Below are 17,921 nucleotides of genomic sequence, written 5' to 3'. Positions count from 1 at the left end.
GGTAAAAAATATCATGACCTGCTCTGGCTGGATGCTTGATTGGGTGATGGGAGCACACTCCTCAGCAATGATGAGATGCAGATGGGACCCTTAGGGCTGGCCAAGACAATTCAGTTACATTTCACCGGGTCTGGGACATGCGACAGAATGTCTGATGGCCGATTCCCTGCAGGCTACGATAGCCAGTCGAGGTCTCCACCCTCTCCACCAAAAGATTTCCTGTTGACTCCATGTAACTCAGAGGGACAGATTTGGGGTGGGGGGGAGGGAAAGAAAACACAGGTTGTTAGGTATGCCCAATGTCACCTGAATAAGTAGGAGCAGTATACATATTGCACTGAGTACAAGCAGGGACTCCGCCAACTAACTATGACAGCATAACTAAAAGGAGACAAAAGATTTACACCAGATTTGGTAGACAGACAAGATCACATAACACTGTCCATCCATCCATTATCTGTAGCCACTACAGGGTACAGATGTACAGGGTCACAGGCAAGCTGGAGCCCATCCCAGCTGACAATGGGTGAGAGGCGAGGTACACCCTGGACAAGTCGCTAGGTCACACAACGCTGGTCCTAGCCAATTTCTCAAACTCTAATGCCAAGGAAGAATGTGTCATCAACCGCCTGTCCCAGTTCTCCACCCTTTTTTGTGCAGAGTGTGCATTGTTTATTTTATTTAGTCATTTTTGCCAACTTTACTGAAGAATGTTAGTATGCATTAATGTGTATTTCTCAGGAAACAGGGCTGCAGGACAGAGAGTGGTTTGCTGGGGTATGTGGACGCAAAACTGCAGAGGACATCTTACTGAAAGTTAATAAGGTAACCAGCCTTACCACATAATGACATGCACTTTACACTGTAAATTTACCGCAGTGATATCTTAGTGTGGAATCTAATGCCACACACATAGAGGTGGTCTGGGGTGTGTGTGTGTGTGTGTGTGTGTGTGAGTGAGTGAGTGAGTGAGTGAGAGAGAGATAGAGAGAGATCAGCACTGGTGTTGGGTCCGGTAAAAGACTCAGGGATAGAGGCAGACTGTAAAGGCGGTTGAGCTCATTGATGTGGTGGAACTTTGGTGAATGAGGATGGCAGAGTAAGGTGTCTGAGCGGAAGTGGCTTTTCTGGATGAATGGCAAGGTCCGTGGCCTAAGATACTGGCAGGAATTCTGGCTCATCTGCACTGATTTCTATTTTCAAAACAGAGGAGAAAGTTAGATGCATGCCAGAGACCACCCCCCTCTTTGTGAATGCTGTCCGTTTGCACTCTCAGTGTGATAGGGAGAGAGGGAGTAGCTGGTTCTCACATTTCCAATAGCACTGTTTACATTCATCAACACTGTTTATCCTTTGTAATGCAATCTGAGTTATGAGCCTGATGTTGGCTTTTTATTTGCTAACTTCTAATTCAGATTTTCATGTCACCTTAAAAAGATCTAGGACAAGCTCACACTACAATGACATACAATTCAGTGAACACTACATAAAAGAAGAAAAAAAACCTTGCTCATTTCTTTTGCTAATTCAAAAAAAAAGAAAACATGTTTTATGTATTAAGTAATTACTCAATGTCAATAATGACATTAGGAGTCAAAACTCTAACTGAACTACAAACATGGCTTCCCAAGACTACAACGCACAAAGTTCACAGCACACCCTGTCTCCCGCTTATTAAGTTCAGCTGACTGTCGTTAACTATTAATCAGCAGTGCTACTTAAGCCTCTCCCTCACACACCTTCAGTGCAAAGTATTGTTCTGTGCTTACCCAATCATATTAAGCCTTGCTTGGCTGCCTGCCTGCCTCTAGTTTCCTGAACCTTTGCTACATTTACTCATTTAACTCTTTAGTCTGCTCTCTACTATTCTGTTTGCCGATTGACCAACCCCTGCATGCTTTCTATGAGTTTGCTTACTGATTTGACTATGCTTCCTATTTGCATCCCCGTTCTCCCCTGCACTTACATCTGTGAGTGCCTGCATTCTGACAGGATACTTCACCTTGTTATGGATGTAGCAGAGGAGATGAAGCAAACAGCTTTAAATGCTCAGGGATGCCTCTTAGGAGAACATCAGCAGATGCTCTTCGACCTCAACACCAGGATGGCACAGTTAACTACTGTGATGTCACAGGCCCTCCTAATGCACTCTGATGCCTCTTCAACTCTCTTGCAGCTTCTCCCAACTCCCAAGAAATATGCTGGTGACACCCTTAACTGTAAGGGCTTTCTGCTGCAGTGCTCCCTGTACTTCACTACCATGCCAAACCTCTCTGACCAACGTAAGATTGCAAAGTTTCTCTCTATTCTCACTGGTAAGGTGCTACAGTGGGCTAGCATGGTATGGAAGAGTGGAGAGGAGCATACCACCTCGTATGAGCATTTTCTAGAATTATTCAAATGAGTGTTCAATCACAAACCTGAAGGGATAGAAGTCAGTGAAAGTCTACTCACCATCACCCAAAGGGCAAGAGGAGTAGCTGAGTATGCACTGGATTGCCAAACTCTTGCAGCCGCTAGTGGATGGAATAAGCCAGCTCTGAAAGCAGTATTTCGCCAAAGTCTTCATCCCAAAATATTGAGTGAACTGGCTTGTAGAGATGAACATCTCACATTGGACTCCCTCATAGACCTTGCTATTCAACTGGATCATCTACTTTCCAGCTGACCCTCTCTCAAGGAGGACACCAGACCAGCTCAGTTAGCTGATGCGTCCACATCCATGGAGGTTTTGCAAACTAGGCTGAAACGCTTGGAACAAGAGAGGAGACGATGCAAGGGACTATGCTTCTATTGTGGGAGTTCCAACCATCATATAACAGTGTCCAGTCCGCCCTACTTGCAACAACAACTCTGAGCCGGTCCTGACGCGGTGAGTCTGGTAAGAAAATTTAACTCACAATCATTGAAAGTACCGTACCTGTGTTGTTGAAACTGCCAGCCTCAACCCACATGCTCTCTGCATTTGTTGACTCAGGAGTAGAGGGAAACTTCATTGACAGTTCAATCATCCAGGAGTTCAACCTGTCCACAACCCCTCTGCAGAATCCACTCAGCATCCGGACCATCAATGAAGGACCTATAGGAGATGGTCTCATCATAACTAGAACCACTCCCATTCCCATCCAAGTAGGAGCTCTCCATTCTGAACTCATTTCACTTTTTGTGACTTCTACGGTTAACAATGACATCACCCTGGGTTACCCTTGGCTACAGCTCCACAACCCCCTGATATCTTGGCAAAACAAGGAAATCCTCCAGTGGTCCCCTGCATGCTTTCAGAACTGTTTCACTTCCAGCTATACATTTTGTTTATTTCTGTTGAAAGTTCTCAGCCGGATTCACTGGACAGTGTACCAGAATGTTATTCTGACCTGAAGGAAGTTTTTAGTAAAGGTAAGGCTTGTGGCCTACCACCACATCACCCTTACCATTGCACCACTGATCTCCTCCCAGGCACGTCACCTCCATGCAGCCTCATCTACCCACTTACCCAGAAGAAACAGGCTGCAATGGGGGAGTACATTCAGGAAGCACTCAAACAGGGTTACATTCATCCCTCCAAGTCACCTGCCTCTGCAGGATTCTTCTTTGTGGAGAAGAAGGCGGGAGGCCTTCAACCTTGTATAGACTTCAGAGGACTAAACCAAATATCTGTAAAGTACCCATATCCACTTCCACTGGTTCCCTCTGCTTTAGAACAACTGTGTTCTGCTAAAATCTTCTCTAAGCTTGACCTACGCAGTGCATACAACCTCATCAGAATCCAAGAGGGCGATGAATGGAAGATGGGTTTTAGCACCACTGCCGGCCATTTTGAATACCGGGTCATGCCATATAGCCTTTCTTCAGCACCAAGCATTTTTCAATGTCTTAAACGACGTGCTCTGGGACATGCTGAGGAAGTTTTTAATCACATACATTGACAACATTTTGATCTACTCCCTTGATGGAGCAAGTCACCTGGAACATGTCAGGTCAGTTCTGAAGTATCTATTCCTCAATGTTAAAAGTGAGAAGTGTGAATTCCATTTACGTCAGATTTTGTTTCTGGGTTACGTCATCAGTGCAGAAGGAATCAGCATGGATTCCTTCAAGGTGTCTGCCATCATGTCTTGGCCGGGACCCACGTCTGTGCAGGAGCTTCAATGTTTTCTAGGTTTCGCTAAATTCTACCGATGCTTTATCAGAGGTTTGAGCACCAGAGGCTCCCTTAACTGCACTGCTAAAGAAAGGTCCCAAACATTTTCTCTGGAACCCTGCAGCTGAGGAAGCCTTAGGCCATCTCAAGACTGCATTCATCTCAGCCCACATCCTGCAGCTGCCTGACCCAACTGAGCCTTTCACAGTCAAGGTGGATGCCTCAGAGACTGGAGTGGGTAATGGCATTGTGAGTAGAAACTCTAACCGAACTACAAACATGGCTTCCCAAGACTACAATGCCCAAAGTTCACAGCGCCCCCGGTCTCCCTCTTAAGTTCAGCTGACTGTCATTAATTGTTAATCAGCAGTGCTACTTAAGCCTCTCCCTTACACATCTTCAGTGCAAAGTATCGTTCTGTGTTTACCCATTCATACCGAGCCTTTCTTGTCTGCCTGACTATAGTTTCCTGAACCTTTTGCTATGTGTACCCGTTTCACTCTTTAGTCTGCTCTCCATTATTCTGTTTGCTGATTGACTGACCCCTGCATGCTTTCTGACTACGTGTTTGCTTATTGATTTGACTACGCTTTCTGTTTGCATCCCCGCTCTCCCCTGCACTTACATCCGTGAGTGCCTGCATTGACACGCTATATGAAGGAATGTTACTGTAGGGAATTTTAATAATGGCCCTGTGAACTTGGCACTTGAGAATATGCAAAGGAAACTACATGCAATATACTATCAAAATACCGAATGTGAAAAAAGTGTGTGTAATTTATTTTTATATATATATATATATATATATATATATATATATATATATATATATATATATATATATATATATATGTGTATATATATATATATGTATATGTGTCACGGAACAGACAGGAGAGGAGATCAAATGCGCTCAAACCACCACGTAGAAGGGGCTGGGTTTCTCCGTGCACTGGTGACTGACTGAGTCTGGCGGGCCCTCTCTCGTCAACGGGTCTGGACCCGGCGGTCAATGCGGACGGCCAGGGCAATGGCCTCATCGAGTGTCGATGGTTGTTTGTGCGAGACCAATTCATCCTTAATGTAGTCAGCCAGGCTGTGCAGAAAGGTGTCCACCAGCGCCTGCATGCCCCACTTGCTGCACCGGGCCAAGGTCCGGAAATCGATTGAGTAGTCAGCCACTGTTTGTCTGCCTTGGCGAATACTCATCAGTCCTCCAGATGCCTCTACTGACGATGACCCCAGGTCGAAGACCTTAGTCATTTCCACTGAAAGCAAGGTGAAGGAGGCACACGCTGGTGTCCGGCGTTCATACTCAGCAGTCCCCCACAGGCGGGCGCGGCCAGTCAGACAAGTGATGACGAAGGCCACCTTCACTGCCTCCGATGCGAAGGTTCTGGGCTGCAGGTCGAACAGCAACCGGCAACTGGTCAGGAAGGCACGGACTTAGGAGGGGTCACCGTCAAAACGCTCCAGACTGCCGACCTTGGGTTCCGGGGCCTCGAGTGTAGCAGGAGCCCCTCCTGGAGCTGGCACGTCAGCTATGACAGGGGCTGATGCAATGAGGGACTGCGGTGGTTGGGCAGTGAGCAGCTGGAGTGCTTGGTCCAGTCATTGTTGCTGCTGATGACCAAGCTGGATCAGGGCTGAAATGTCGACAGACATCATCTTCAACGCGCTGCAGCCAGTCTAGGGCAGAGGGTCCTGGCGCTGACTCCATGTTGTGGTCAGATCATTCTGTCACGGAACAGACAGGAGAGGAGATCAAATGCACTCAAACCATAGTTTATTAATAATAGGGAAGAGGGGAGTTGGAAGAATGTGTGTGGGTGAAGTCCAGTGGCAGGAGAACTGAGAGGCAGGTGGTGACGTCTGAGGTCTCCCATCCAAGTATTGACCAGGCCCAACCCTGCTTAGCTTCAGAGATGAGACAGGACCAGGCATAGTCAGAGAGGTGTGGCTATAGGGCTGAGTGAGCTGGAGATCAGGCAAAGGTACAGGAGGAGCAGGCAAGAGGCAGAGTTGACAGAACAGAAGGCAGATCAGGTTACTGGGGCTGGAGAGCAGACAGAGTCAGACAGAACAGGAAATCTTCAGGAGTCAGAGTAGTAGGAACACAGAGCAGGTTATCAGGTTGAGAGTTGCAGACGATCTGACACAGAAGCTTGGGAGGACTGCAGCTTAAATACACATAGGGGGGAAACAGGTGATCAGTAACAGCCAATGACAGCCACTGGGAGTTAATAAGAGGAAGTGAGTGCGGGCGTGGCTGGTAATGCTGAGTGGAGATGTAACCTGAAGAGAGAAGCCCACAGGTAGGACCATGACAAAAAAAAAAAAAAAAAAAATATATATATATTTATTTATTTATTTATTTTATTACACACACAGTGGGTACGGAAAGTATTCAGGCCCCTTTAAATTTTTCACTTTGTTTCATTGCAGCCATTTGCTAAAATCAAAAAAGTTAATTTTATTTCTCATTAATGTACACTCAGCACCCCATCTTGACAGAAAAAAAACAGAAATGTAGAAATTTTTGCAAATTTATTAAAGAAAAACTGAAATATCACATGGTCATAAGTATTCAGACCCTTTGCTCAGTATTGAGTAGAAGCACCCTTTTGAGCTAGTACAGCCATGAGTCTTCTTGGGAATGATGCAACAAGTTTTTCACACCTGAATTTGGGGATCCTCTGCCATTCTTCCTTGCAGATCCTCTCCAGTTCCATCAGGTTGGATGGTGAACATTGGTGGACAGCCATTTTCAGGTCTCTCCAGAGATGCTCAATTGGGTTTAGGTGAGAGCTCTGGCTGGGCCAGTCATGAATAGTCACAGAGTTGTTCCGAAGCCACTCCTTTGTTATTTTAGCTGTGTGTTTAGGGTCATTGTCTTGTTGGAAGGTGAACCTTCGGCCCAGTCTGAGGTCCTGAGCACTCTGGAAGAGGTTTTCTTCCAGGAGATCTCTGTACTTGGCCGCATTCATCTTTCCTTCAATTGCAACCAGTTGTCCTGTCCCTGCAGCTGAAAAACACCCCCATAGCATGATGCTGCCACCAACATGTTTCACTGTTGGGATTGTATTGGGCAGGTGATGAGCAGTGCCTGGTTTTCTCCACACATACTGCTTAGAATTAACGCCAAAAAGTTCAATCTTCGTCTTATCAGACCAGAGAATCTTATTTCTCATATTCTGGGAGTCCTTCATGTGTTTTTTGGCAAACTCTATGCAGGCTTTCATATGTCTTGCACTGAGGAGAGGCTACTGTCGGGCCACTCTGCCATAAAGCCCCGACTGGTGGAGGGCTGCAGTGATAGTTGACTTGGTGGAACTTTCTCCCATCTTCCTACTGCATCTCTGGAGCTCAGCCACAGTGATCTTTTGGTTCTTCTTTACCTCTCTCACCAAGGCTCTTCTCCCACGATTGCTCAGTTTGGCTGGACGGCCAGGTCTAGGAAGAGTTCTGGTCATCCAAAACTTCTTCCATTTAAGGATTATGGAGGCCACTGTGCTCTTAGGAACCTTGAGTGCTGCATAAATTATTTTATAACCTTGGCCAGATCTGTGCCTTGCCACAATTCTGTCTCTGAGCTCCTTGGGCAGTTCCTTCGAACTCATGATTCTCATTTGCCCTGGCATGCACTGTGAGCTGTAAGGTCTTATATAGACAGGTGTGTGCCTTTCCTAATCAAGTCCAATCAGTTTAATTAAACACAGCTGGACTCCAATGAAGGAGTAGAAGCATCTCAAGGAGGATCAGAAGAAATGGACAGCATGCGAGTTAAATATGAGTGTCACAGCAAAGGGTCTGAATACTTATGACCATGTGATATTTCAGTTTTTCTTTAATAAATTTGCAAAAATTTCTACATTTCTGTTTTTTTTCTGTCAAGATGGGGTGCTGAGTGTACATTAATGAGAAATAAAATTAACTTTTTTGATTTTAGCAAATGGCTGCAATGAAAGAGTGAAAAATTTAAAGGGGTCTGAATACTTTCCATACCCACTAATATATATATATATATATATATATATATATATATATATATATATATATATATATATATTTTGTGACATCACGAGAGGTTGGCTGGCTCTTAGCGGGACCCTTCAATCAGTGCAAGGACACAAAGGTTAAAATAAATCAAGATTTTTAATGTTATGCCAGGAGATTAAACAGAAAAGGTATCTCAAAGTCCAGTGTTCAAATGAAGATGGATTCCCAAAAGTCAAACTCAATGTCTCTGGCTTTAGAACAACAAAATTATAGGCAGGTTTCCTTCAGTCCAATATCCTTTTCACAGAACAAACAAAATCTTCTGCCTTACTTTGAGTCCAGTCAACAATCCCTGTAGTCTTCGGCCTGGTGGCAGCCCAGCCACAGGTGCTCATAACACAGGTAAGTATTTCAGTGCAAAAATCCCTCAGGTAAGAATTCCAGATAAGCGGTTCGATGAATACTCCACTCAGCAGGAGAGTCCATGAACTTTGCTCCTCTCTCCTCCACATTCACACTGGGAGTTTTGAGCTCTCACAAAGCCCTCTTACTCATTAGGCCCTCATTGGCCACAGGTGTGTTGCCGTGTTGGGTGCTGAGGGTGAAGTTCCCAACTCCACCACCAGATGGAGTTATAGCTGCTTGTTGTTGGAGCCATCTACGTGTGACATAGCACCCCTTGACGACGCAGCCTCTTGGGATATCACGCTATATATATATGGAGTGACATCAAATCAGCATTGACACAGCATTAGAAATATACAAAGTAAAACTTGTTACCTTTAAATACGTTATACTGATTATACAAGTAGTAGCTTTAGATTAATCAAAATACAGACATATTAATTTGTTACATATACAGTACAAGTGAACAGTTTGGACATACCTACTCATTCATAGTTTTTTTCTAATTTTATCTATTTTCTACATTGTTGAACAATATTGAGGACATCAAAACTATGAAATAACTCATGGAACATGTATGGAAATGTGTTAACAAAAAAATTATTTAAAAAATATATGTTTCAAATTTTACATTCTTCAAAGTAACCACTGTTTACTTTGATGAGAGCTTCATGTGGTAGTCACCAAGAATTAGTCAAATAACAGGTGTGCCTTTTCAAAAGTTATTTAGTGGAAATTTTTGCCTTCTTAATGTGTTTGAGACTATCAAACAGTAAATAGTAAATACAGTAAAATTCAACAACTGTATTAATCTGTATTAATGTTAAGAACCGGCAGCATGGTGGTGTAGTGTTAGCACTATCACCTCACAGCAAGCAAGTCCTGGGTTTGAGCCCAGTGGCCGACGGGGGCCTTTTTGCATGTTCTCCCTGTGTCTGCGTGGGTTTCCTGTGGGTGCTCTGGTTTCCCCCCCCCCACAGTCCAAAGACCTGTAGGTTAGGTTCATTGGTAGCTCTAAATTGACCATAGGTCTGAATTTGAGTGTGAGTGATTGTTTGTCTCTGTGTGTCAACCCTGTGATGATCTGGCAACTTGTTCAGAGTATACCCTGCCTCTTGCCCATGGTCAGCTGGGATAGGCTCCAGCTTGCCTGCAACCCTGCACAGGATAAGTGGTTATGAATAATGGATGGATGTTAAGAATTGCTCGACTGAGTAAAGAAAAATGACAATGCATCATTATTTTAAGATATGAAGTGTCTTTTAATTTTAAAAATAAAGAAAAAAATATTGAATTAGAAGGTGTCCAAACTTTTGACTGGTACTGTAAAAGACTGACCATACAGTTTGCTGTTTAAGAAAGAAAATATATATTGTTTATCTTAATTAGCTGCCTCGCTTGCTGCTAACAAAATATAAACATGGAGGCAAATTTTTTTTCTCACTTCATCTGTTGAATGTGCCAAGGTTAAAAATGACACAATTCATGGTGAATTACCTCTTAGGATGTAATGCAGCATTATACTTGACATTGTTCATTTGAATTTTCAAACCTGTTCTGATTCTGTATCTATTTGAACCTTTCTTTGCTATATGCTCAGTGCTCAGCAAAGTGCTGTCTTATACTTTCTTTCTTTCTTGTTTACCATGTTAAGAAGGCTGTGTTTCCTTCATATTGGTTTAAACTTTTAAAAAGCATTTATGGATGTTTTAAGTAAAAATTTAAATATCCATATAAACATATACAATCACGATTAGAACATTGTGAACATCATGTTAAAACATTAGAATTAACTGAATTAATTGTGAAAATCACCCAGCACTAACATCCATTTGTGCTTTTTTTTGAACATCCCATTCCAAATTTAGTCCCTCTTTGCTGTTATAATAACCTCCACTCTTTTCAGGAAGCTTTCTGTTAGGTTTTGTAATGTGTCTGGGGGGATTTGCCCATTCAGTCACAAGACCCTTAGTGAGGTCAGGCACCAATGTTGGCCCTGCAGCACATTAACTGTTTTAGTTCATCACAAAGGTGCTCAGTGGGATTGAGGTCAGGGCTTTGTGCAGGACACTTCTACATCATCGTTCACAAACCATGTCAGGTAATATGTTTAGGCTAGGCCCCTTAGTTCCAGTGAATGGAAGTTGTAATTCTACTGCATACCAAGTCATCCTATACAGTTGTGTGCTTTCAACTTGTGGCAGCAGTTTGGAGTAGGCCTACACATGGGTGTGATGGTCAGGAGTCCACAAACATTGTTGACCGCATAGTGTGCATTACTATAACCACTGATTGATTTGGGAGCTGTGCACTTTTGCTATGGGTTTAGTTGTCTTTCACATTTAAAAAATAGAACAAGTTGGCTCAAGTGCATAGCAGCTCTTAAATGTGGCTTACTTCTATACTGGAATCCCAATCCCCAACCACCTAGCCTCTAGTACATTCACTGGCCACTTTAATAGAAGCACCTGCACACCTGCTCATTCAATTATCCAATCATCCAATCAAATAAGTCAATGTTCACATCAGACATCACAATGGAGAATTTGATCTCAGTGACTCTGACCATGACATGGTTTTTGGTGCTAGACACAGTATCTGTGTGATTTTATGCATTGCACTGCTGTCAAATGATTGGCTAATTGGATAATGGCATTTGTGAGCAGGAGTTCCTGGTAAAGTAGTGCCCAGTAAATGTATATTTTCAGCATGTTTAAAAGCAACTTTTTCATGTGTGTGTATAAAAATAATTTTATTTTTTTTTTAAATATCAACACTACAAAAGTTTCATTCAAATGATCATCATATGCTTTCAAGAGAAATTCCTTGTATATACTATACTCAGTCAATATTCTGTATTCTGATTAAATATTTTGTGAATTATTTTTGTATGATTTTTGCCTGGATCAGGATGGCTCCTTCATGGTTAGGTGCAGCACAGCTCAGAATGCACAACAACCTTTTACTCTCGTCGTGCTTTTCAATCAGAAAGTCTACAACATACCTGTACGCTTTCTCAAGGACTCTGGCACCTATGCCCTAGGCAAAGAGGGAAAGAAATGTGATGAGGTAAAGGTTAAATATTTCATTTTGTTTCCTATAATGTATTTTACTACCTGTTCTCTTTTTACAATATATACTATTTGTTTGAATTTAATTGACTTGTCATGCTGTCTTTCAAGTTAATACAATTTATGGCAGTAGATTAAACAAAGTCCAGTACATTAAACAAAATTATGTCTGTCATGTTTGTCTTTCAGCTTTTTGGCAGTCTGCAGGAGATGATTTCTCATCACAAGGATAACCCCCTTTTGCTGATTGACAGCAAGAGTCAAGCCAAACACACTGCCTACCTCACAAATCCTGTACACCTGTAACAATAAAATACATGCAGACGTGTATACAATATCCATATTCTTATAGAACTAGTTAGAATTGCTTGCTCTCAATATTACACCCATCCATATATATGTATGTGCATTTTAATTTACCCCATTAATTTTTACTTTCACAGTGCAGAATTTGAGTACAGATAATAGTAATTTTAAAAGTTTAAAATTTTAACTGAAATTACTTGTTTGCATTCAATGCAATAACTTAAACTGAAAAAAAAAAAAAAAATCAAATGACTTCTTAGATGTCCAAGCACAAATGCTTGTAACTCTGTTAAGATTGTTTTTAGGGGTCCAATCACCAGAGGTGTGAGAACTACTGTTTTAATTCAATTTCATTTTATTTATTTTAATGTAGTTGAAGCATATGTAATACTATTTGAATTCTTACAATTTTTAAGGGTCAAAGCACCAAATTTGGAAGAAGGACCCAGTATGCCCCCCATCCCATGACTCAAGTACAGGGAAGTGCAGGAACCTAGTTACATTGGATGATGGCACTATAGCACAAGGGTTTACATTTTAGCAAATAACTCCTGCACAATAAGGTAAAATTCTTGGTTACGTCGATCCCTTGGTTCAAACAAAATTATGCAACATGCCTGCCACATGCCAATAAATCAATTTAGGTTTGGAGCTTTGTTAATCAAGATGGCTAAAACCTCAACAGATTTGTGCATTAGATGATCTTCCATTCTTTTGAAATCTTCAATTTTTTGAAATTTTGCATGCTGATATTTTAAGCTATGATGCAAGTGCAGTTTTAAGGATGATTAGAAAATTGAAAAAAAAATTATTTACACACAGCCAATCATATTTCAACAAGCATTGGTCAATCATCACAAAAATCAATGTATGTTAAGCTATTTTTCTCCTATCCTATTAAATCAATTTATTTGTATAGTGATGTTAAACAATAAACATTGTCACAAAGCAGCTCTACAGAAAAAAATAAAGATTTTAAACATATGAACTAATAAATTTGTACCTAATAAATTTATTTATCCATAATGAGGAAGTCTGAGTTAATGGTGGCAAGGAAAAACTCCATCAGACGACATGAGATAGAAACCTTGAGAAGAACTAGAATCAAAGGGGAACACTATCCTCATTTGGGTGATAACAAACAGGGTGATTATAAATAATTTACTCCCATAAGGGTTTCCTATATGGTCAAAAAATGAAATTGTGTAACCAGGAAATTCATTATAGTTTGAACATGAAGTCTATTTTGTGGAAGTTATCAGCTGCTCATTGATGGAGACTTGAATGCAAGCCTGTTCATGATAACTGCAATCTTAAAGTTACTGTATCATGGCAGTTGTACTCCTAAGCCATCACAGCAAAGCTAAGCCCATGTTTACATTAGACCGTATCAGCGGATCATCAGATTAACGTTTTTAAAACGATTAGTGTGCACACAGCAACACCAATACACGATTTGCGTGCACACAGCAACACCAATACACGGATATGCTCGGCTCCGCAGGCATCCTGCGCTCCAAATCACTCCGCCCTGAACAGCGAGTGCCCTCTGGAGGGTGCGCACTCCGGCCCTGCGCAGCTCACACAGCGTGCGAGTGAAGTGAACAAGCCACGATTCGGGACTGAGCCGCTGTGTGTGAGATCCCAGCGCATATCACTTACCACTTGCAAGTGGAAGGATGGCAAGCCTAAAGACAATCATAACTACACAATGGGCAGTATTTGCATCAGTATTTTCATACTTTTATACTCTTTAATGAAAGGTGATACAAGGCGGAAGTCCGCGCCGTTTTTCAGCAGTCGCGTCACATGACCAACGCCAGCGAATCAGGAAGGTGGATGTCACAGTGACGTTGTCCAATGACGATGCCAGCTAGAGCTCAGCACAGCGTATCCGCGTATCTCAATGTTTACACAGCACCGGAGCTGACACGATCTGGATTGAATACGTGGATGCTGGCGGATTCCCGTTTCCAGGCATTTCCAGGCGGTTTAATGTAAACGGACAGTGCATCCGCGAAGAAAACGAGACAGATACGGTCTAATGTAAACTTGGCCTAAGTATCCAGCATGTTTAGACTGTCCATATGGGACCATCCTCCACAGAAGCGATGTGAGAAGAACTCCAGCCAGAAACAGGGCATCAGGATGGATCAGGCAGGTTCAAAGAGCAGGAGAGACCAACATCACTAGCAGGATTCACATGCAAATGTGTGTGTGAGAGAGATTGTTAGATATTCCCATTGTCACCTGTTGGTTAAGTACAGTGTACATTGTGCACTGAATGCAAGCAGGGACTCTGGCAAGACTAACTATGACAGCATAACTAAATATTAAATATTCATATTTTCAAAGTAAACAAGTATATATCTTACAGAACTTCACTTGAGAATACAAATTGGGCTCATAAGATGCATCTCTCTGAAAGTGACAATTTTGCACACAAGGTTTTTCTTTTCTCATAAATGTTTCATTGAATTGTCTCAAAATTGCTCTTGACAATCTATGAATTCTAAAGCTAAATACATATCACAAAATTTTGTGGTTGTAACACTTTGGCTTCACCATGTCAGTGTAATTTGGGCATTTCTTATTCTATTTGCAAAAACATCCTGGATTCAGCCTCTGGGAGGTGCTAAATGCCCCGTTTTATTAGATAGAACTTTATTGATCCCTTTAGGAGGGTTCCCTCAGGGAAATTAAAATTCCAGCAGTATCATTACAGGATAAACAGAGAATAGAAAATAGAGAAAACTTCTAGATAAATTAAGTATTTACATATACAAATATAAAGAAGAATAAGATATGATGGGAAAAAAAAGTCCAGCAGGAGAGATATTGCACATTATATTGCACATTGTCCAGTATTGTTTATTGTCAGGCTAGGCTACTGCTCCTTCCCATCCTCTGTCCTCCTGTTACCCCTCCTCCCCCCCAGAGAGGGGTTGTACAGTCTGATGGTGTGAGGAACAAAGGAGTTTTAAGTCTGTTAGTCCTGATCAGTTTGTCCAGCCTGGATGTGTCCTTCTTGGATGTGCTGCCCCCCCAGCACACCATGGTGTAAAACAGGACACTGGCGACCACAGACTGATAGAACATCCACAGGAGTTTCCTGCAGATGTTAAAGGACCGCAGCCTCTTAAGGAAGTATAGCCTGCTCTGTTCCTTCCTGTATAAGTGTTTGGTGTTACAAGTCCAGTCCAGCTTGCTGTCCAGCCACAGCCCGAGGTACTTGTAGGAATCCACAGCCTCCACCTCGACTCCCTCGATCAGAACTGGTTGTGACCTTGGTCTGGACCTCCCAAAGTCAATGACCAGCTCCTTGGTCTTTGAGGTGTTGAGCTGCAGATGGTTCCTGTTGCACCACACAGCAAAGTCCCTCACCAGGCTCCTATACTCCTCCTCTCTGTTGTCCCTGATACACCCCATGATGGCTGTATCATCAGCAAACTTCTGAATGTGACACAGCTCCAAGTTGTAGCAGAAGTCCGTGGTGTACAGGGTGAAGAGAAGAGGGGCCAGCACCGTGCCCTGGGGTGCTCCGGTACTGCTAATTACAGTGTCAGATGTGATGTCCTTCAGCCTGACGTACTGCAGCCTGTCAGTGAGGTAGCTGGAGATCCAGGTGACCAGGCAGGGGTCCACTCGCATCCTGTTCAGTTTGTCCTGAAGCATAAGGGGCTGGATGGTGTTGAAGGCACTTGAGAAGTCCAAGAAGAGGATCCTCACTGTGCCATTTCCCTTATCCAGATGCGAGTGGGCTTGGTGTAGCAGGTAGAGGATGGCGTCTTCCACACCAACACCTGCCCGGTACGCAAACTGCAGACAGTCCTGGGCATGTTGCACCTTGGATCTGAGATGGCTGAGGAAGAGCTGCTCAAATGTCTTCATCAGATGTGAAGTGAGTGCCACCAGTCAGAAGTCGTTCAGCTCACTGTGCCGGTTCTTCTTGGAAACTGGAATGATGCATGATGTCTTCCAGAGGGTGGGCACTCACCCCAGCTGCAGGCTGAGGTTGAAGATGCATTGGAGTGGTTCACCCAGTTCAGCAGTGCAGGTCTTCAGTAGTCGGGGACACACTTTGTCAAGTCAAGTCTATTTGTATAGCACTTTTAACAATAAACATTGTCGTAAAGCAGCTTTACAGAATTTGAACGACTTAAAACATGAGCTAATTTTGTCCCTAATCTATCACCAATGAGCAAGCCTGTGGCGATGGTGGCAAGGAAAAACTCCCTCAGACGACATGAGGAAGAAACCTTGAGAGGAACCAGACTCAAAAGGGAACCCATCCTCATTTGGGCAACAACAGACAGCATGACTATAGCATTAACAATTTTAACATGAAGACAGTTTCATTGATGTTATAACTCTTCATTGATGGAAACTTGAGTGCAAAACTGTTCATGACAACTGCAGTCCTAAAGTTAGCAAGTCAACTGTAGTCCTCAGCCATAAAAGCATTACTGTAAGAGTCCAGAGCATCCTCCAGGTATAACCCTCAACTGTCCTCATGGGGCCGTCCTCCACAGGAGCGATGCGATAAAACTCCGACCAGACACAGGGCACCAGCATGGATCAAACAAGTCCGAGGGGCAAAAGAGGCCAGCATCTCAATCCCAGGACCAACATGTAACTCAGAGGGACAGATGGGGGGGGGGGAGAGAAAGAAAACACAGGTTGTTAGGTATGCCCTAAAAATGACAAGTATTAAATCTGTGTGGTAGGCTCGCAGAGACGAGTCTCTTGACATCAGGCATAACACACAATATGTTAATATGGTTAAAAAATATCATGACCTGCTCTGGCTAGATGCTTGATTGGGTGATGGGAGCACACTCCTCAGCAATGATGAGATGCAGATGGGACCCTTAGGGCTGGCCAAGACAATTCAATTCCCTGCAGGCTATGATAGCCAGTCGAGGTCTCCACCCTCTCCACCAAAAGATTTTCTGTTGACTCCAGGTAACACAGAGGGACAGATTTTTTTTGGGGGGGAGAGGGAAAGAAAGCGCAGGTGGTTAGGTATGCCCAATGTCACCTGAATAAGTAGGAACAGTATACATATTGCACTGAGTACAAGCAGGGACTCCGGCAACTAACTATGACAGCATAACTAAAAGGGGAGAGCCAGAAGGTAACACAGGCATGAGGGAGCCCCGGGACATAAAGCAGCCAGCCACTACACCGTCAACAAACTCGAGTGAGCAAGTGAGTGGGGACTGACAGCATCCATACATCCCAGTTTACCAAAACACTATGTCTGAGGACCCTCTAGATCTACACCTTTACCTCATAAACACCATTAACAAAAGGCTTGACTAAACAAATATGTTTTCAGCCTAGACTTAAATGCTGAGACTGTGTCTGATTCCTGAACATTACTTGGAAGGCTGTTCCATAACTGTGGAGCTTTGTAAGAAAAGGCTCTGCCCCCTGATGTAGCCTTCACTATACGAGGTACCAGCAGATAGCCTGCACCTTTTGATCTAAGTAGGCGTGACGGGTCATAGAGGAGCAGAAGTTCACTCAGGTACTGTGGTACAAGACCATTTAGTGCTTTAATAGTAGTATTTTATAAATCAATACGAAATTTGATTGGGAGCCAATGCAGTGTGGATAAGACAGGCGTGATGTGGTCATATTTTCTAGTTCTAGTAAGGACTCTTGCTGCTGCATTTTGAACTAACTGGAGCTTGTTTATGCACTTATTGGAACATCCAGACAGTAAGGCATTACAATAATCCAACCTGGAGGTAACAAAAGCATGAACTAGTTTTTCCGCATCATGCAATGACATTAAATTTCTTATCTTTGCAATATTTCTGAGATGAAAGAAAGCTATCCGGGTAATGTTGTCAATGTGAGTTTCGAATGAAAGACTGGGGTCAATAATCACTCCGAGGTCTTTTACTGCTGCACGTGAAGAAACAGAAAGGCCATCCAGAGTCACTGTGTAATCAGAAAACTTACTTCTAGCTGTATGTGGTCCTAGTACA

General features: G+C 42.9%; 1 protein-coding gene across 1 annotated transcript in view; it reads left to right on the top strand.

Annotated features, from left to right (window-relative positions):
* si:dkeyp-117b11.1 (B-cell linker protein) overlaps window positions 1–12,071 on the top strand; it is a 262,865-nt gene extending 250,794 nt beyond the window's left edge. Inside the window, exons 17-19 of the mRNA XM_060931747.1 lie at window positions 742–825; window positions 11,456–11,614; window positions 11,806–12,071. Coding sequence (XP_060787730.1) covers window positions 742–825; window positions 11,456–11,614; window positions 11,806–11,922 — 360 coding nt within the window. The 3' untranslated portion in view covers window positions 11,923–12,071. The remainder of the gene's footprint in view (window positions 1–741; window positions 826–11,455; window positions 11,615–11,805) is intronic.
* The last annotated feature ends 5,850 nt before the right edge of the window (window positions 12,072–17,921 follow it).

The sequence above is a fragment of the Neoarius graeffei genome, chromosome 10 (genome assembly GCF_027579695.1).
Source record: "Neoarius graeffei isolate fNeoGra1 chromosome 10, fNeoGra1.pri, whole genome shotgun sequence".
NCBI classification, from domain to species: domain Eukaryota; kingdom Metazoa; phylum Chordata; class Actinopteri; order Siluriformes; family Ariidae; genus Neoarius; species Neoarius graeffei.
Note: the sequence above shows the minus strand (reverse complement) of the source record. Positions and strands in the feature narration are given on the sequence as shown.